A 21,413-nucleotide genomic window follows, 5' to 3' on the forward strand; every position below is an offset into this window, starting at 1 on the left:
GTAAAAGTTGATACATTATTTCATGAACCAAAATTTCAAAATCAGCAGCACTGCTACTCAACAAGGTTATGTCAAGCATGCTCATATGGAAAACTTGATAACATAATGAAAAAGTTCAAATAGCCCACTTTGATAAAAAAAACAAGCTTATTTTTCATGGAATGTGCATATCGATATGCATGGATCATACCTTTCCTTATACTTCCAATTCCCATTTTGATAGAAATGGGACTCCTGCTTGCTCCCCCGGCAAGTAGCCCACAAATGTAAGCATGATTCCAATCAAGCACAACCTATTTTGATATGAATGGGACTCTTGCTTGTTCCCTAGGCAACTAGCCCACAAATGTATCCACGATTCCATTCAAGCACATCTCTTAGACTCTCAGTTTTATTCTTGAATTAGAAGGGAAGAAATCAAATCACCATGCTGATTAGGATATTCTAGAAGTCTAAGATCTCATGAGGTTTGGTAGTAGATGGAGGTTATGGATCAATGGGTGTGTTTTCTCCCTTTCCTTCAGCTTGTATGGTCTTCGACAAGGAGATCCTTTGTCTTCCTTCTTTTTCCTTCTTTTTTGCGATTGGACACTTTCTAAAAAATCTCTCTCCAAAATATATGCCAATGACATTATTCAGGGCATCAAAGCCTCTCGTAGGGGCCCCCCACCCCTACTTCCAAAAAGTAGAAAGGGAGGAAAAACACATCTTTCTCTAAAAAGTAGAAAAACAGATCTCTCCCTACTCCTTTTACTGGTAAGTGATAACCATATTTAAATCAGTTAGGGGCAGGTTTACAAACCTAATAAGCATTTCAACATCCCCAAACACAGAAAACCCAAAAATCAGCCATAACACAATACAAGGAAAATGGTTTTGCTCACATGAACAAAATCCAAGTCAACAAAATGTCAAAGCAACACTGAATCTCAACATCCAATACCTAATGACTTAGAAAACCCAAAAATCAGCCATAACACAATACAAGGAAAATGGTTTTGCTCACATGAACAAAATCCAAGTCAACAAAATGTCAAAGCAACACTGAATCTCAACATCCAATACCTAATGACTTACATATCCTGAAATCGGACTTTCAAGTATTCCAATCAAATTGTTTTCATGCTGCAAAATTATACTAGAAATATGTGGCTTAGTACCTGAAGGTACATGTCATTTTCCCATATCTTTGTGGTGCTTTTAATTGCACATAAATTATATCATACATAACCCTCCCTCTCTTTGGGAATCTTCCTTTTCCTTTGCTTTCTTATTTATCTTCCTATTAAATGAGATATTGAGGGTGCTCTCTCTCTCTCTCTCTCTCTCTCTCTCTCTCTCTCTCTCTCTCTCTCTCTCTCTCTCTCTCTCTCTCTCTCTCTCTCTCTCTCTCTCTCTCTCTCTCTCTCTCTCTCTCTCTCTCTCTCCAGAAACTATACATGGATGGGTATGTTTGGTGTTCCTCTCTTTACATTTTGTTCCATTATATGGCTTCTTTGGTGCTTCTCTCTGGGTTTTTCTCTCTTTAGACTACATTCCACTATATGTTTTTCTCATTGTTTTTTCTCTCCATTCTGTTGTGCCTTTTTATGGAGGTTTCCTTTTGTTAGTTCTTCATCTCTCTTATTACAGAATCTAACGCATTTCTCATTGTTTTTTCTCTCCATTCTGTTGTGCCTTTTTATGGAGGTTTCCTTTTTTTAGTCCTTCATCTCTCTTATTACAGAATCTAATGCAGGTTCCAGCGAGAGAATCTAATGCAGGTTCCAGCGAGAAGATCAAGAATGGCACGAATGGCACTGATTCATAATAACTTCTTTTGTTTCTCTCACAAACTTTCTCTTACTAGCATTTATTCATTCTGATCTTTTTTATATTGAAGTTATAGTAGATCTAGTTTCATATTTTAATTCTCTTGTTTATCTCTCTAACATGTGCTTCACAAAGCATTTCCTAGAAAAGGCTGGCACTTAGGATCCAAGTTTTGGCACCCATCTCTTTTTTTTTTTTGTTCAAAATTGATGCCAAAAAGATTCCCTATTCACATAGGAGAATTTTGCAAGGTGTTAGGGAATTTCAATGTATATATCTATAAAACAATTGCGAATGGTATCCATACATACACGTGCCATGGAAACTACACATGCACAGCGCTTCTACCACCTTGTCATAAGAATCTTATGAACATAAATTGAAAAGGGAACTTTACAGCAGAGGCAAATATCCTCATGCAACCAGATTGTAGATACTCAACCATAAAATGATCTCAACGACCCTATGGAGATAGTGGTTCAATATAGGTCATAAAATAGTAATGCTCTGGTAATTATTGGAATTTCATGAGAAACCACCACCACAAAATCTTGGCTCAAGCTAGCCACCACCAAATCAATTCATCCAGAAACCATAATTTCATAAATGGGTGATATAGAAAAGAAGCAACAGAGTGCAAGCCCAACTTTAACAAAATTGACCACCACCCAAAATGAAACAGGCCTTCGCTACAAGACCCATTCACAAAAAACAGCAGAAATAACACTACATATACTTGTTAGCCTATAACCTCTGACAGACATTGAAATGACATTATCCATAGTGAAATTCAGAAAAAAGAAACACAGGATAAATAATTAAAGGCAAGGCAGTTACATACGACAGATATATAACAATAGAAATAACTATCCTTATTAACTTTCAGAGAAAGCGAAATGTGAATTCAAAACGTCCTTTTGCAAAGATCCTTTGAAAAATGTAGTTCCCTTAACCCAAAGATGTATTTGATTTGAGAAAAAAAGAATCAAAAGAGTTGCGCACCAGGCAGCCCAACGTAAGACCCGTTGAAGTAAAAGATTACAGATTAAACACCAACTGTAAAAACTGTCCTCTACAAAACTCAGTTTAAAAGAAGTGATAGCCATCCATATTCAATTTTGGAAAAGCAATAACCACCCAGATTAAAAGAAGTAATAGCCAGCCATATTCAATTTTAGAAAAGTAGAATCCAAGACTTTCAAAAAGACAGAACCCAAAATAAAGACACTAGCCCCTGCAAGACCCAAGTAAAAAAAAGCAGCACCATTTTTTGAGAATGAAAAAGAATCAGCAACATTAATAGAACTATCCTGTCGACTCAACCACAAGTATTTGGGCCACTCAATCTAATAGAAAAGTATTGAATTGGAGGAAAGAAGATGCAAAGACTTGCAAGCCAACCAATCCACAATGCTCCGATTATATAGAACTTCGAAAAAATACTGTCCGCAATGGAAACAAAGGATTGCAAATTGAATACAACTGAATGAGAAACCTGCAAAAAGGATTTCCCATCCATATCTTAATTTCAGAAGTAGATCAAAGGTTTGTGAATTTAGTGCAAACCCAATTAACAAAAACCATCTTCAGCAATCCCCTGTTACATTGAGATAAGATTCTTCACAATGAATATCAGAAAAGAAACAAATGTTGGAAATTAAATACAATCAATATGATATGACAAGCTCTGGAAGGCAGAAATGAAGCACATGATCCACAGTTAAATTCAGAAAAGGGAATAACAGACTTGCAAACCGTTAACAGCTAACAGAAAGATAAATACAACCTAAGTAGTTACATAACCTCAATACTCCAATAAAAAGGAATATTGCTCGCAGGAGTTGGTGCCAATAGCCTAGATGGAGAAACAAAGAGTGATTGAAGGCCAAGTGGGAGCAAACTATCTGAACTCAGATGAACTGGCTGCCTTCTTCAACCCTCAGCAAAAGGGATCTCACTTGGCATCAAATAAGGGCTTCTCCTGAAGCCGGGGTCTTCATTTTTTATTTTGGGGGTTATGTTTCTTTGTACTCGAAGCAGGGGTTTCTTGGTTTTTTCTTTAACCAAGTGCTAAACCCACAATAGGTGAATCATTTGTTATGCCAATCAAAGCTGCTATCCCCATTTCTTCAGCTCTTGAAAATTGATGGTCCCAAAATGCATTACATGCCCTGTTTCTGAAACAAGTAAGATGTAGGGTAGAAAGATGTCAGAAAAGGTAAATAAATAATGGATTTTAATGTCCTCAAAAAGGATCTCTAGAGAGAAAACCTCAATAAATTATGGGTGTTACCCTTTCTTTTTGGTATGCGGGTTTTACCATATTAACAGGAAAGAATCTCAGCCTGATAAAAAAAAGGGGGAGATAAAGAGAGAGAAAGAGAGTTGAATCGTATAACTCACTTGATGAAGATGAGGCATTCAAAGCAGCCCTTGTCATCCGCCTTATAGAGGATGGGGTTTTCATCTGTTTCTGAATATCCAACAAGAATCCCAAAGAGAGTACAAAAAGAACTACTTAGATGAAAGGAAAAAGAACGAGATGCTTTTTCGACTCAGCTTGGCACTGATTTCGGCTCGGCCGGGCTGGACTTGGCTTAGCTCGGCTGATTTCGGCTAGTCATGATGATGGTGGGCGGCTCAAGTTCTGGGGGCAATGAAGTTTTCCTTCTAGCGTGTGCATATTGACTTAGCCCTAGGCAATATGCATGGGAACGTCAATAGCTATTTAAATATGCATGGGTATGTTGACCAGGGGTAAGTCAAGATGCACATGCTATTTTTAGAGGGAAAAAGTTCAATCCCCGAGACACTCTTAAAAATCTATTTTGGAGATGAATTTTTAGACTTAATTTTTAAGAACATGTAATCTCTAACATGGAGATCATGAATGTCGAAAAATAAATTAATTTTAAAAATTAAAATAATAATTTTATTAAAAAAATATTTGGACCGTTAGTTTCAATTGTTTTTAGATGGACCTCCTATTTGCATCCATCTTTAGAGCGGTCCAGCCTGCATAAAACAATTTTCCTTCAATCACCACCAATCAACTAAGTGGGCACTCGGTAGCTCGAGTTACTAATGCCCACATGGTAGCCATGTCTTTTATAGAATTCATCCATATGGCAATCTTATGAGTCGGATTTTCAAAATTGGAGTTTTACTAGGTCTTCTTTATAAGTTCCCATCCATATGACAATGATGATTCAAAGTAAAGGAGAAGAAAAGAGAAAACAGTTTCCGAAGCGCTAACCTAGCATTTCTCAAACAATTACTAAATACATTTTATACAAATAGCACGTCATCATTATCAACATCATCATCCGAGCATTATCCCAACTTTATTCAGATAGCTCAATAAATTATTATAAGTAACAAAGCCAGTCCCACATTTAAAATAGAGACAAAACACATATTCATGCCATTCACTACAAAATTCTTCCACACCTTCGCCTTGTTAGACATAGATCACGTTAACTAAAGCCGAACAATGGATTCTCAACTCAAAATAGGATGTCCAGCTACTGCTAAATGAAGATAGATGACCAAATTGATCTCAATCAAACTGAAAATAGATATCTTTTCATCACTTGCGTCATACACATGCTTTAGATGGGTAGGATGAGAGAGACATGTCAATGTTTAATCAAATACATACATGTGTGTTAAACGGGTAGAGAGAGAGTGAGAGAGTAGGATGAGGAGGAGGAGGAGTACGAGTATAAAACTTGGTGAGTCTTAAACCCCATGCAACAGACCCAATGAGGAAACTCCATACAGTTCACTGATCAGAACTAGGTCTTGTCTGTTGAGCTTGAGACTCAAGCATATTGAGCTGTCTTTTAAGCTTCACTATGGCAGCTTGTATCTGTCCAGCAAATAAACATTGTTACCTCTCACATCACAATTGACGTCACTTCTTGAATAAGTTAATGTAAAACCAGGGAACTTTCTCCAAAGTAATCAGTGGAAAAATAGTACTCGCTCAAACTAAAGGTTTTCCGAAATGTAACGTGAATGAAGTAATTGTTAAAGGAAAAAGTTTATATAGGTTGCAACCTTACCTCTACAGCTACGGATGCACCTCAAAAATCCATCGGAAAAGATAGTTATAATATTGAAAAAACCCTTTGATTGATCATCTCGACATCGAGATGTATGACCATGAAAAATAAAAAGATTTTAAGTCTCAGAAATAGTGCATTTACAATATATTATCTACACCGTCCATTTTCAAGATTTTCATATGTTTATAGATCTACTTGATTTTAACCATTTTTGAAATTTAAAATTTTATAATTATATATAAAAATAGATTTTGAGATAATCTTAAGAACATTTTACATCAAAATTATCTACCATGAAAAAATTTGAAGGTGCACCTTACCTCTACAGCTACGGATGCATCCGTATGCCAACTGCACCCATTGTTAAAACTTCAACATAAATGTAAGGAAAATTGCGAAATAAAAAATAACAGAAGAAAGTTGGAAGGCAGTGACAATAGAAAAAAGCAAAAAATATTTTTATAAAATTTATATGTAGTATATCCATCCCATGTCCTGCATATACAAAACCCAACCAAAAAAAAGAGGATGAAACATGGGAAAAAAAAAGTAAAGATTGGAAAAATATTGGAGGAGAAAAGGGAAAAATGAGAACCCATAAAACTAAAAGGGAAAAGATAACATAAAAAAGAAAGAAACTCAAACCTAATCAACAAAACTAAAACTAAAGAAGGGTTATAGACCACAAGTAAAAGTGGAAATATGAAGGTAAAACGTTTTGGTCGGGTTGGCAAATGGCTGCACCTTACAATATGAGTACTTATAGGAGTTTAAGAAGGTCAAAAATTGTATCTGTGGTCGATGTTAAGGGGGGAACCTTTATAAAAGAAAATAACTAACAAAAGAAGGGAATGTTTACAAAGAAAAGGGGGAAAAAAAGCAAAAAGGATAACCTGGTACTTATAGTTTGAGGAAGAGTCCACTTGGAGGGACATGTGTCCCCCAAGGGAACAGATTTGAAAGGTAGAATAAATAGAGAGCCAAGAAGAAAACTTTTATTTGAGGAGAGTGAAACTATGAAAAGAACCAACAAGACAAAGTTCGAAGAGTGAAGATATGATAGATACAATAAATAGAGAGCCAACAAGACAATTTTGTTTGAGGAGAGTGGAACTCTGAACACAACCAACAAGACAACAACTTTTCAAGAGAGTGAAACGATGAATTATGTGTTGAAAGAAAATAAAGTTACACTAGCATTGCACACACTATTGTCTTCATTAAAGGCAAACAGAAGTAATAAAACTCGTAATTCTTCTAGTTCCTACTCTAATAAATCAATGCCACCACAAAAATTACCTTCAATGATTCTCCAGAGGATAATAGAACTCCTAGCTAGAATTTATTATCACGAAGATGGTACACTTTACTGTGGTTATTCCCAAGGGCATTGCAAATTTGTTTGCGAACATCTTTCATTTATAATTGAGTTTGACTATGTAATTATATGTGGGTCTTATTGAGCTATTAAATTGCCACCAATGAAAATATAAGAAATTAACTAATCCTTCCTTCAAAGCAACGCATTTATAAGCAAACTTATAATAGTAACACTTGACGATCAACACCTCTCAGATGCCAGCTCATTTAAAACTTGCACTTGCTGATTCTGTGGATATCAGGAGCAATTTCTTAGAAATTCAAAATTAGGCGGCATCTTCTTATGTTTCCTTGTTTCCATATTAGAAGAATGTTTCTTAGATATTCCACATCTAGGGGCAATTTCTTAGCAATTGCCTCTAATATTGTCAAATTAGGAAGCATTTCTTAGAAATTAAAGACCCAATGGCAAACTCCTATATTTTATAGTCCGTAAATGTACTAGAAAAAGTAAATGTGCTGGCAAATAGTTCAATTATTGTGAATGTAACTGGGATCATATGGGCCTTTGTGAACTTTGCCACCTAAAAGACCTCTCTATTATCTTTGTACTCCATTATTTCCTTTTATTACAAATTTATAATAATGTCACTAATAAAAAGATCAACTCTATCATCGAACCATGTTTTCTCTCTTTAAAACTGTACAAAACCCACTTTCTCTTCCCCCCACTTTCTCCAACAAACCTCAATAAAAGAAGGCCCGGCAATTCCACAATGCACTCAAAAGAGGGGGGGCATGCAGCCATTTATTTACATCTGTAAACCCCATTTCAAATAGGTATCTACAGGTCCTTCAGATCCATGGCATTATTGTGACTTTCAAATAGCTACTTGAAGTAACAATCAGAGCAAGAAAAAAAATATACACGCTTCAGCCAAATACTACACAAACTGACACCATATAGGTACACTGAAAGAGCCTCTTAGTAAGACCTTAGATACCACAGTTTATCAAGTTACTTTTACATTTTACTCATTAGTCAATACTTTGTATGTATTGATGCATAGCTTTATCAAGTTCCACTTTTCCAGATATTTTGTTTCTTTCATGATTGTTAATTTTTTACCTTCTCTAGCTCTTTTAGAATCTAACATTATCAATCTGTGCATGAAACTTTAATAAGGATAAGCCATGAGTCACAATACCACCATGACGTGGTGATATCTCAACAAGTAACCACCAAATAATGGACTAAATAACATGATACAAGTTTCAATATGCATATCATCTTCAAAGATGCTCATATTGTATTCATGAAACCCAAATACTTAAAATAACACTTGCACATTTACAAAATTAAAAAGCCAAGGAAATTCTCACCTGCTGACGGGCAGTTGCAAGCTTCAACAATTCATCAGCCTCCGAAAAATTATTGAACCACTGGCTCAGTGGATGATCCTTGGTATCACCTCTTTTCCTGTCATTCGTGTTTTCAAGGGACCCTAAATAAAACAAAAGACAAAAGAAGAATACATGATCCATGGCCATGCTAATAAAATTCACCACATACCGAGAATAAAATTGTCTAAAAGGACAAGGTGAAGGTTTAAAAAGATATGGATGGAAATAGTGAGAATAGATATGGTGACTTATGGTCTGATTGAGGGTATAAACTATGATAGAGTAAAATGGCAAAAAGGATTCGTATAGCCAACCCCAAACAGTTGGAATAAGGCTCAGATGATGATGATGCCAAGAACAAAGATGCAAAAACATGACACTAACCAGCCGGCATTGAGCTTAAACCTACAGGAAGCCTGGATAGAGTGGCAGCAGGATGATTCTGGGCTCGAGCGAAAAAAGCTTCTGAAGGCTCTGAGAAAACGATTTCATCATATGACTCCACAACAACAGGTTTTTTTGTTGATTGTGGGCCAGACTCATCTTCCGGATACAGTTTCAAATGGTGAAACCTGTATGTATACTACACATTGTGATTCAAATTGATTTTGATAAATCTCAAAATGAAATTGTATAGACTTAATATAGCCAACAATACACACCAATCAACATAACAACACACACCAATTAAAATAACAAAATCGCATAAGCAAGGTTGTAATGTGTACTTACAAGTCCAATGGTTTGTCTGAAACATCACTCTGAAAGTGAACACTGATTGCTATCTCAAATTCTCCCCATCCTGATTCAGATAACTCAAAGGGTGGTGACTCAACAGATCTAATTGGATTATTAAAACTTGGATGCAATTGGAAAACAACACGTTTGATTGCCACACTCAGATCCTCATTTGTGGCCCCACGGATGTAGACTGTCCATTTATGTGAATTATACCTGAGACAACGAAATTGGTGATTCTCATTCACGGGAAGTATATGGATGCAACCTTCTACAACCATCACATGAAACAATGCTACATGTTATCACCAACAAAAACTCATGTTTTGTACCACACCTAAGCATGCAAATTTAGCAATATTGAAGTACACTAACTTACTCATTTGCTTTCTTCCCGAGCCAGAAAGATATAGTCCCATAGACTATTGGGATGCTGATTTCGACATCTTTGAGTCTTTTTGCTAGACTCTATAGAATGCACAAAAAACAATATAGTAAGAGTCAAAACAGTGTAAGTAAACTTTGAAAACAGCACATGCAGTTAAAAAATACATAACTTCATATTGATATCGGGTTAATAGCTTATATTTATAAAACAGCTAAATCAACAAGTACCCAAACTAGATTAAAGAAATACAATACACTAGTTTATCTATGCAAGCACTAATGTACAAGGGTTCTACAACAACATGAGAACTAAGCTATTTGTGAACACAAAAGAACCCTTCTATGTTTTCTCCAATCTAATGTTCACATATCGAGAAGACGGATTCTAACTCTCTTTAAAGAAAGAAAAACTCATTATGTCAAAAATCATGTATTTTGATCACTAGTGCAATTGACGCATCCCACCCTTGCATTTATATACATTTTGGGTCAGCAATGGTAAATAGATTCACAAATTCTCATCTGTATCCCATCTATACTTAAAACTCTTCAATGGAATCTTCTCAAAAATGTCAGAATTCAACTTATTACAGTCCATGTAACTTCTACAATTGTGATAATCACTTTGATGATTTTATAAAATCTCAAGCAAGCTCTTCAAGCTTGACGAGCAAAATTTAAAGATGCATATACTCAGTTGGAATGTTTCCTAATTTTTTCCAGAACTTCTATGAATGTTCATATTTCCTTTCTTTTTTTTTCCAGTTTTCATATGCACTTCTCTAACATATTGCTACAACATCACCAGCATGGCATGTGTGGATTATACCTGTCCGCACCAAAACAACAAGAAACTTGAGTACTAGAAATTGGTAGGCATGATTATACCTTTTTATTGTCACCATCATCTGAGCTCCTCCCTATCTTTGACCTCTGCATTTTCTGTGCATTCCCATCCAACTGATCCCCACCATGTTTCTTGGCCAATATTGTATGAGGCATCCCTCAACTCTATGAGCTGGACAAAAAATACCAAAACTTCCTTAAAAACACAGCTAAATACTATCAGGAAAACATTATGAAAGCATTTAAACAAAAAACAGAAACTTAAATGAAGAAGTGTAATTCGGAAAAAATAAAGCTTGAGAGAGAAGATAACAAGATGGCTCAATAATCAGTGTTAAAAGAAAGGGTTAGGAAAGAGATAACATTAATGATTGATGCAAAAGAAAACGCAGAAAAATGATTATTCCAACTGTTTACTCGACTTGCATATATTTACAATGCTTCCAGGGGCTAGTTAAAACTAAAATCCCAGTCTTGCATATATTTACAACATTTTCAGTCTATCTCGATGGAATCATTCCTAGTTCAAGTATCCTCAAGAATGTGAAGATAGGGATTAGAAATTTTTGGAAAATTTTAAGAGGCAACTCCATTTTCCTGTAAATTAAAAGGAAAGATGATTATTGAAAGAAAGACTAATGTGATCTTGCCGGGGAATTTTATCTTCTTTTTCACCCCTTTTCTTTTCCTTTGGCAAAGATCACTTACAAGTAGTCTTAATACAATAACTCTTGCTTCAAAGAAAATAAAATTAACAAGTCTAAGATCTTAAAAACCTTGATGCCACTAAACCAATTTTCTTTAAACAAAGAAAATAACCACTACTGCATATGCTTGAGAATATAAAGACTATATAATTAAATATGGCAAGAAACAAAAAGAGAGTGCCAGAGATCACCTCAACCGGGCTTAATACACTCTCCACCAAGTTACCACCGTCCAATGGCGCAGGACCTTCAATCTCAACTAGGAAAGCAAGTTTAGGTCAAGCCCTCCAATGGAAAAATGAACTCCTCTTGATCACAAGACTTAGGTACAAGACCCTCAAGATCGCATCTAATAACTACTACAAAACCCTTAAGATAGCATCTACTAACTCCTCTTAATCACAAGACTTAGGTACAAACCCCTCAAGATAGCATCTACTAACTACCACCCAACCCTTAGGTTCATCAAAGCAAGAGAGATATAGAACACCATCTAGGTGGGGCGTGATTCTTAGGTCAAGTCCTCAATTATCTAAAAAATGAATTTAACATTAATCATTACCGAAGTATACACATGTTTTCCTAATTTCCCCAAAAACAATCCAATTTCTTCATTTATACATTCAAAGCATCTAATAGACTATTCACTTCAGCAACCTATTCAGCCATTAACATCAATTACAATAAAGCCCACCATTATCTAATAAATGAATCCAAAACCCATGGTTGCATAGCAAATGATAATAATAATAATAATAATTACTATTATTATTATTATAATCCAATGACGGCCCCTTGAGCACTTCCATTGATTCCTAAGAAAATCCATTTCCAATGAATCAAATTATTGCTCAGATCATATAACGTTCCCAGCAACTTGGTTCTTACCCCCAAGTTCTGAATTCCACTACTAACCTGCTGGAAGAGAAAGCAGTGCCTTCTAACAATAGCAATTTTGATACCACAATAATGCTCCAAGTTGCATTCCTAAGAAGGAATAGCTACTTGAGTAAGGAATAGCTACTTGAGTAAGGAATAATGTGCATTCCTAAGAAGGAACAGCAACTAACAATCAATCCATTGATCTAAATTCTAAAGTTTCATTGATTACTATAGTGTCAATCACATCCGATCAATAATATCAACGTTTAGATACTGTTCTAGGTTTTAGCGAATTTGATTAGAGATCTTGCATGAATAAACGGGAAATGAAAAATAAAAAAAGCTTAAAGGCCTTACCAGAGAAGCAAAGGCGATTGGAAATGGCCAAAATATGGCGATCACAGAGATTCACAGAGCTACCGATGCTACATGAAAAATCAAAGCATCACATAGAGCGCATGAAAAATCAGAGCACAACACAGAAACAAGGGCACATAAGAGAGAGAAACCATAAGTGATCAGAAACCAAAACGAGTGAAAAAGAAACCAAAAACCCAAAAATCCATCATTTACAGATAATTTACCCCCAAAAAGAAAAAATTCATCTAAAAAATCTTCTGCAAGAGAGAGTGCAGGGGTGTGACAGCTCTAGAGAGAGTGTGTGCAGAGGTATGAGAGCCCTAGTGCAGAGCGCAAGGAGAGACCTAGAGAGAGAGTACAGAGAGGTGTGAGAGCCCTAGAGAGAGAGTGCAGGGGTGTGAGAACTAGAGAGAGTGTGCAGAGTTGTGAGAGCCCTAGAGCACAAAGGCAGAGAATGCAGGGGTGTGATAGCTCTAGAGATAGAGAGTACAGAGGTGTGAGAGCCCTAGAGAGAGACGGTCGGGGATTAGAGAGAACATGGGAGAGAGAGGCATGAGAGTACCAGTGCACGAGCAGAGGAGAGCAGCGAGCAGGAAGATGAGGGCGTTTTCGATGGAACTTTTTTTTATGAATAAAGGTTATTTTTCTGGTAAACAACTTCCTGTTACAAGCACGCCCCGAATCCCCTTGATTCTTTAAAACCTCCGATTGAAAAGTTGCATGCGTTTTATATTGAGTGATTTTGTCGTCAGGCCTTTATATTTGTCGTTTCTGTTTTATTAATTTATTTTATCATTTTTGCTGAGCTTTTGGTGTCAAATGATTTATTTGCGACACTTGGTTCCCTGTTGTTTGTGCAAAGATTTACGGTTCCTATACTTCAAATGTTTTTTTTGGTGCGGTTTGCATAGAACGAAGGCTCTAAACCATCCAAGTAAAACACAATGCGGTTTCAATACTAAAAATGTTTGTGATGGGCTTAAAATATATATATTTATTTTTAATTATTAAATTTAAAACTTCAAAAATAGTGAACATCAAGCTTATACACAAAAACTAAAAAACTGACGATAAAAAAATACGTTACAAGATATACGCTATTTTTAAAACTTGAAATCCATTATTTTCTCACGTCAACAAAACAACCTTTTCTAGTGAAATTTTGGAGGTGGGCTCTAATTGATTGTTTAGAGCCTCAGCACTATATAAACTTTTCTTGTGATATGTTATGGGGGACATATTTTAGTCCCACAAATAAGCCTCCCAATATCCATGCTATTTTTAAAGATGAATCTAAACTTTGCTCTCTCTACAGATTTAATATTTGTCACAATCCTTTTACTCCTCGTTGTTACGCATCATCATTGCCAAAATAAACAAAGAATAGGATAAAAGATATATAAATTATAATAAAAAATAATGCAAATACCATAATCCTAAATAAATGATGGGCTACATGACTTGGATGAACGTCCAAGATTCTAGACACTACTAATTTGTTACACATGTCTAAAACTATAGAGACTAAGGCACTTCAACACTTAAAATCCCATCTCTCGAGCCCTCCAATATATATATAATAATTATGGATCGGCTCGGCTCATATCGGCTAATATTAGCTTAGCTTAGTGAAAAGTTTATTTATTTTAGGGAAAATATCTTCTTATGCTCTATTTTTAACTTCCATATTTCATGAGACTCAATAATTAAAAATATTACTATAAGCAAAAGGCCTCCATTTTTTCTATTTTACAACCTCTTGGGCTGTTTGACTATAAATTTTTTATCCAAACAAACACTAAAATGACATCCTATTCAAACTACATCTCTCTCTTCACTTCTGGGTGAGTTTGCCAACCAAAGGGTTTAGCTTGAGTTCGAACATGAGCACACCGTCTTATGTGTGAGAGAGAGATGGAGTTTTAGAGAGAAAAAGAGATGAGTTTGATGGAGTTTTGACGGAGAGAGACGATGATGAGAGAGAGAGAAAGAGATGGAGTTTGAGTTTTAGAGAGAGATGATGATGTGAGAGAGATAGTTTTGACAGAGAGACGATGATGTGAGAGAAATGAAGTTTTAAAAAAAAAGATAAAGTTATTTCATAAGTTGTTGTGATCAATAATACATAGTCAATAAAGTTTAGGAGGTTGAAAGATAGAAAAATTTCATAAGTAATATTTTTAATTTTTGAGTATGATGAAATATAGAAGTTAAAAATAAAAGATAATAGGATATTTTTCTTTTATTTTAACTAAATTTAGCGGAGCCCCAAAACCGATACAGACCAGGAAAAACAAAAAAAGAATTGAAAAAATCAAATAAAAAAATGAAAGCAGTTTATAAAAATAATGAACAAATTACAATAGCGAGAGAGTATAAAACCTACGTGCCCTAACGTTCGGCTGAAAGGAGAAAGACGTTCCTTTCTATCGCCACAAATAACCAACAAATTATCATCCTATCTGCACTCTCCCCATTTCTGAAACCCACCCAAATAAATTATTCCTTTCTACTTCGACACCCACTTCCAATAATTAGCAGTCTCTCTCTCTAATTGATCCTAGAATTACTATGGTACCAATGATGCACCAGCTTCAACTCCCAGCTAAGAAATACTTCTATTTAAAACGATTCCTCTCTCGTCATTCACTCTTCACAAACATTCAACAGTAACTCTCTCTTCATACCTGGTCCCTTGATCCCAATGGCTACCCTGATAAAGTAGACCTAAACAAACACAGGCTGACAGGTACTTTCCCTGTACATGGTGCTGGTATAAATATTTAGTTAAAAGCACCGTGGATCTATTTATTTGCTAAAAGCTTTTGCTTGTAACATTAAGGTACGTTTTTTTTTTTTTTACTAATTTAAGATTTAATAAATTTATTGAATGGTATTCTGAATTAAAGAAGTTAATTTCCTGTACCAGAATTGGGATCGGCTGAGTTTGGAAGGAAATCAAAGCCATGTATGATTTTTTCAGGTTATAACCTAAACCCTTCCAATTCAAACATGTAAGCCTTATATCTTCTTTAGAACATGAAAACTTTGACCTCATATAATTCTATATGTTTATATGCTTAATCTTGCATTTTTATTGCTTGTGATGGACTTTCATGATTTTTACAGGATTGTACCATTCTCATAATGAAGTCCACGAAGAAAAAATGACCAAAACCTAGCATCAAGTTCCTAATCATTAGTTCAGAATTATTTCTCAGTTGCAATACAACAAAATGAAGAGAACCATATCTTAAGGATCAATTTGTTGTTCCATCTTTAATGTGAAAGTGAAGCTATTGTTTGTTTCTATTTTCTTCTTTTAATTATGGCAAGGGTTTAGGATATGCATTCATACTCTTAAGTAAGTATACCCATCTTGCTGAAAAGAATCATGGCATAGTGGAATAACAAGCAACACCTACTAGCATTGGCAGTCCTCAAATGAAATCTGAATATCTGAGATAGTTTAGTTGATTAATGTGTTTTTTGATTTGCTGTTTGCTTTGCTCATACAAATGAAATTGTTTTCAAAACGCTATTTCACTTCTATAGTAGTTTTCCTTAATTAATTTATCCAAAGTATTCCAGCTGTTCCACTGAGCAAAACATGCCACCTTCCACCTCCCATTCCCCCACCCACCAAAGAAAAAATAAGTAAAAGATAATAAGAAGGGAAATTTAGAACAATTTCACCATTTCTGTTAGGAGGGGAAAAAAAAGAAAACTAGAAGTTTCTTAGGTGTTAGTTCTGGCTATATACTCAAAATTGCGTGGTCTTTTATTACTTGAAACTCTTGAATGTACGCTCTCCCTCTTAGTCAAAATAATAGATTCTTTTCAATAGTTAATATCTTTCATACACCGATATGCCAATGGTATTAGTGGGATATTGCTGTCAGTTGATGGGTCAGCTAGTAATTACATTAATCCGTCTATCTATATGCAGTTATGCAGGAATCATGATGATGATGTAATTAGTGCTTTTTGACCAAATGACCATCAAGTTGCTCATGTGTTTCTCTTTATATTTCCCCTTGGTTAATTGTTCTAACCATGCAAAGAACATTCTCTCTATATAGATTGCCTGGAAAAACATTTTTAAGAGGTCATCACATCTGGCAATTGAATGCTCACAATGCTGACAGCAAATTCTTCTCACGCTCACTTCTTGCCAAGGTTCAATCTCCTCTTTCAAAACTGCAATTTATTTTTGTGATGACATTCTCCTATTCCATGCCACTTGTTTGATGCGCTAACATTGTATTGCCTCCATAAAGTGCTTCAAGTCAGATATTGTTTCCTTAACATTTGCACATGTGCATTTACTACATTGTATGGTTTTGCTCTCTCTCTCTCTCTCTCTCTCTCTCTCTCCCCCCCCCCCCCCCCCCCTCTCTCTCTCTCTCTCGCTTTTTCTCTCTCACTAGGTATCTATGTCCATTTTTGCGTGGTATAATATATAATAACACTCCTGATGCAGGAAGGAAAGGTAGGAAATTAAATCCACCATTTCTTGAATGTTAAACAAGCAAAACCAGCAATAATGGAGAAAGAACATGTTGCAAATCAAGCCAAGGGAAAAAGAACTTTCTTCATTCATAAAATAAAAATCATTCCAAATAACATAAAGCCTCCCAAAATATCACATCCAACCTTTTGTAAGCCTATGAAACTCTAAAATTAACTTGATCTCCTAGTGAACATTTAAGATTTTAAAATACTCTTAAACGATACTAAAATTTCAGAAATACCCCTGTGAACAGGAACATATGAACAATAGTCATCAACTGTTTCGTGAACAAGTGACCATGAATAGTACTCGTGAATAGTAAATAAAGAAAATATATAAAAAAAATCCTAGGATTCCTAAAATACTTAAAAACCCTGAAAATAAACTTAAAACTAAAATTGAAATATACATCCTTTGAAATTGAATAAAAAATAGAAATAAATATAATTTTGCCCGCCACCAACTCCTCACTTTCACCGAGTCTGGCCAGTTGCCATTAACTCTTGGACTTAGCCATGTCTCTGATAGAGACTCAATCGAGTCCAAGTTTCTTAACTCAGCCATGAGACTAACCTTAATCTTTGTTTTAAACCATTCTTACAAAATCAAAATGGGAGTTCAATGAAATTGCCGCTACTCTCACGTAAATAAAAACAGAAAGGCAAACGTGAAACTGATATGTTATTGGGATGAGAGCATTAAGGATGTCTAGGGTGGATCTCAGTAGTTATTTGCAGCCAGGCACCTTTTCATTTGGAGCCTTTTGTCTTTCATTCTCTAGATGCCTTTTGGCCTTTTTTTTTTTTTTTTTTTTTTTTTTGGGGTTGAGGGGGGTGGCGGGCGGGGGCTGGCTTTTGTCCTCTAGTTGCCTTGTTGGCTGTTTTTTGGCTTTCGTCCAATAGCTCTTGTACTTTGCCTTGGTGGTCTTTCTCCCATGAAACATCCTTGTGGGAATATTCTCATTCATGGGCCTCCCACCTTTCTCTCCCTCTTCAACACCATTATTACGGCTGCACCCAGCCACCTACTAAACTTATCACTGCCCATTAGGTAAGCCTCCACCCTTCGACACTAGAACCAGAAGCTATGCAAACCAAGCTACTTTTATACCTCCTCCACCTTTACACCATAACTACATATATATAATTAAGCCTCTGTCTAACGGCCCTGTATAACCTCAATCCTTTCCCCAGATCTTAAAACAACCCCAATTCAGCCCCTTCCTCTTAACTCTACCAAACCTTTTAGTTCAATAGAGGCTACTCATGGTTCCTAGGCCAACCTTGCAATTCAAAAGTTCAACCTTATTCATTACTCTCTCTTTCTCCTGGGAGTTAGAGGTCTAGAAGATATTCACTTTCAAGCTAGTTTCTTTCAGGTGAGATTAGATCACCTTTAAAGTTACATTATAGTTGAGTTCGAGCCTCCCAGACATGACCCTAAGAGCATCCTCAAATGGGCCTAGTGCATTTGGAAATTTGAGCTTATTACTCTGTGCCCTCTCTCTAATGCTACTCATCTTCTGTCCTTTCCCTCTAAAGAGTTGTGAGATAGAGCTTGCTATTGAGAACCTCTGCTTCAGGAAAGCCAAATTGCTCCTCAAACCTTGGAGCCTAAAGATTTTGTTCCCAGTCTAGGTTTTGGATCCATGTCCAAGATATTCCCATCCATGCTTGTTAGCATACCACGTAGAAGACAACAAGGGGATAGGTTTACTGAGTCTCTCTTCATGGGTCCTTCCTCTTGGCTTAGCCTCCATCCCTGTTCAGTCAGTCTCAATAGATTGTATTCTTAGGTTTATTTTCCTTAGGGTTTGGAACTTCAACTGCGAGCTCTTTGTTCAGCTTTAGTCAACTAAACCTTGAGTTCATTTGTCCACCATTAGGGACTGTGGTTTGGTGAATCATGCTCCACCAGTTCACTGTAATCTTTTCCACCCTACTTTGGTTCATGATTCTTAGAGGTAAAGGTGGGCTACTGTTGTTTGCCACTCATCCAACAATTCTGGGTAGCCCGATTTTCGGTGATAGGAATCTCCCGGTTATCCACCTCTCTCCTCGAATCCCATCCCCTTAAATCCTGTGGAAGATCAAGCATTCAAGGAATGCCTTATCCAACCCTTGCCATGTACTGAGCCTCCTTTTCCAGGCCTTGGGCCCTACCACTCATGCAGCCCACCCATACCTTGGCTCTCCCTAATGAGACCTCTTCGTCATCACGCAATACAGGAGTGTCATCATTGTAGGAAGGCTAGCTTCGGTGATTCTTTGCCTCGAGACCCCAACTGACGTTACTACTCACCTCCTTCCCCCAAGGTCCTTCCTCACTATGATGAGTCTGTTAAAGTCCAATCCTCTCTAGTGTCCGTCTTTTCATTTCCCGAGGTCCACATGTTGTTGTCTCGAACTCCACCTTGAGGGAGGCAGGGTCAAGTTGATGAGGCAGAGGCACCCTCTCCACCGCCCGCCTCCTCAGTCTTCGAATGACACGAGCTCTTGGGCTGAGGTGATCATTCCTTTTCTCGAGGAGATCACTTCAACTATCATCTTAGCCTTACTGGCTCTTATTTTTCCGACCTCTTGCCCTCTACCCTCTTCCTACCTACCCCAATTTCTCTTGAACTTTCACCACACCTTCCCCATTCCACTAGGGAATCTTTCTCTCAAGTTTTTTACAAAACCACACTCCTAGCTCCTCCACCACTCCTTATTGCCACTCTTCCTCCCCTTCCTATCTCTACTTCCATTTTTGTGCTTTTTGGTTTCCCCTTTCCCTTGACTATCCATTCTATTCTCACCTTTGTACCTTTCAAGCCACCTCCTTTTGTCAATTCAAGTGAACCATCGTAATTAGACTACTTGGTCCCTATCCCCTTGAATTAGCATCTGCCATATCCAACTTTCATCTGGGCAAAGGGTTTTTGCCAGTCCAAGTTTTGCCGCTAATATCTCCCACCACATTGTATCCTTGATATTCTTTTGCACACCCCGCCCTTCCGAATCGCAAATCCTCTTTGACCCTCTTTCAAACCACCCACTCTCCTCTTGCTCCCACCTTTCTTCGGATCACTTGTGTTTCCCTCTCAACTTGAAGCTTATCTTCAATATCTATTTGAAACTCGGTGGCACCTCTAGTAACGTTTGAATTCTGAAGGTTGTGTTTAACAGTTGGAGTCGCCTATCTCCTTGGAGTTGAGAATTGATCACTGATAAAGATTAGAGTAGCTTCTCCCGTTTGATGAAGCAGCACCTACACCACTAGTGGCTTACTCGATACCATAGACAACAAAGGTAGCTTGGGTATAGTAGGGGCAGCAGCGGGAAGAGAAGAAGAGATAGAAGGAGCATATCTTTCAATTCAGGATCGACTAGAGGCAAAGGCAATTGACTAAGTGAATCCAGTCAAAGAAGCGGCTTCTGTACCACCGTTAACATAAGCATCCTCGTCAGATACAGGTCCATCACCCCCCCAGTACCACATGGGATTGGGATGAATAGCTAAGAGCTGGTTCGGGGAGCGCCCCATATTGGTGAAATGTTGGATGATATGGGCATCTCCTTTGCTAGGTCCCCATCTGATATAGTAGAACATCTCCAGATCGAGGCTCATAAGGTAAGTATCTAAGGCTTCTGTGAACTCCTTAACCTCCTTTTAGGTTTGGGGCATACACCCTTGCTATTGGGAAGAACCGGAGGCCCAAGCCACCTCCGGTGCATTTGGGTTATTTGTGACCCCTACCTTCATTCTCTCTCCCATGTCTCCATTGGGACCTTCTTGATCTCGTTCTTCTCTCTCAGTCCCGAATAATTTTTAATATAAGTTTTCTATGGTCTATAGTCCGAGTAGATCCTCCCTTAGGGAATCCTTTTAGAGGACGCTCAGTGAGGTCGCCCCCTTGCCCCTAGATCCCTAGGTGATTAGGAGATACTTCAACCCTAGCCGTTGGCTTCATGAAACCAACAAAACCCTTGGGATTTCACCTTCTATGATGGAATTATCGAATTTCATCTCGAACCATAATCTCCTGGAAATCCCACTCTCGGGTTCCTCTTTCACATGGTCCAACCACTTTGCCAACCCCAATTAACTAGACTTCATCGTTTTTTGGTATCCCAGGAATGGGGGCTTGGTTCCCAGGAACTCATTCTCGTCCTCTTTCTAAGCCCACCTCTGACCACAAACCGATCCTTCTTGAGGTTAATCCTCCCACCTTAGGCCCTAGACACTTCAGGTTTGAAATGGCTTGGCTTGAAGAACCTGATTTTAACTCTAGATTCAGTGACTGTTGGAATTCCTTCTCAGTTTATGACTGTGCAGGTTTCCGCCTTCATAGGAAGTTTCAACTCCCTAAACGGTCTTAAATCGTGGAGCTCA

General features: G+C 37.1%; 2 protein-coding genes and 1 long non-coding RNA gene across 27 annotated transcripts in view; 1 reads left to right on the plus strand and 2 right to left on the minus strand.

Moving 5' to 3' along the window:
• Nucleotides 1–3,366: 3,366 nt before the first annotated feature.
• LOC110007864 (uncharacterized) lies at nt 3,367–4,696 on the minus strand. The gene is made up of 2 exons (XR_002282152.2): nt 4,216–4,696; nt 3,367–3,989 (listed from the first exon to the last, which is right to left on the minus strand). It is a non-coding gene; the product is annotated as an uncharacterized LOC110007864 (long non-coding RNA).
• A 441-nt stretch (nt 4,697–5,137) lies between these two features.
• GAS41 (YEATS family protein) lies at nt 5,138–13,234 on the minus strand. 8 transcript variants are annotated; one of them, XM_020671723.2, is made up of 10 exons: nt 13,089–13,234; nt 12,524–12,591; nt 12,200–12,271; nt 11,476–11,531; nt 10,620–10,749; nt 9,724–9,812; nt 9,339–9,560; nt 8,991–9,178; nt 8,586–8,707; nt 5,138–5,683 (listed from the first exon to the last, which is right to left on the minus strand). In XM_020671723.2, exons 5-10 carry the CDS (start codon nt 10,731–10,733, stop codon nt 5,597–5,599), a joined length of 822 nt encoding a protein of 273 aa, XP_020527382.1. In that variant the 5' UTR covers nt 10,734–10,749; nt 11,476–11,531; nt 12,200–12,271; nt 12,524–12,591; nt 13,089–13,234; the 3' UTR covers nt 5,138–5,596. The 8 variants fall into 8 exon arrangements, 6 of the variants coding, with proteins under 6 accessions (XP_020527382.1, XP_088707949.1, XP_020527383.1 ...); XM_088851823.1 differs by having other exon boundaries at nt 11,476–11,543; XM_020671724.2 differs by lacking the exon at nt 12,200–12,271.
• A 1,700-nt stretch (nt 13,235–14,934) lies between these two features.
• LOC18441503 (pentatricopeptide repeat-containing protein At4g18975, chloroplastic) overlaps nt 14,935–21,413 on the plus strand; it is a 35,536-nt gene continuing 29,057 nt past the window's right edge. For 5 of the 18 annotated variants that reach the window (XM_088851826.1, XM_088851828.1, XM_088851832.1 and 2 more), the window contains exons 1-3: nt 14,935–15,368; nt 15,456–15,509; nt 15,656–16,705. In XM_088851826.1, coding sequence (XP_088707952.1) covers nt 16,583–16,705 — 123 coding nt within the window. In that variant the 5' untranslated portion in view covers nt 14,935–15,368; nt 15,456–15,509; nt 15,656–16,582. The remainder of the gene's footprint in view (nt 15,369–15,455; nt 15,510–15,655; nt 16,706–21,413) is intronic. The other 13 variants (XM_006851733.4, XM_011627697.3, XM_011627698.3 and 10 more) reach the window with 3 other exon arrangements.

Source organism: Amborella trichopoda, chromosome 11, assembly GCF_054954075.1.
Source record: "Amborella trichopoda isolate Santa Cruz 75 chromosome 11, AtrichopodaSantaCruz75HAP2 v2.0, whole genome shotgun sequence".
NCBI classification, from domain to species: Eukaryota; Viridiplantae; Streptophyta; class Magnoliopsida; order Amborellales; family Amborellaceae; genus Amborella; species Amborella trichopoda.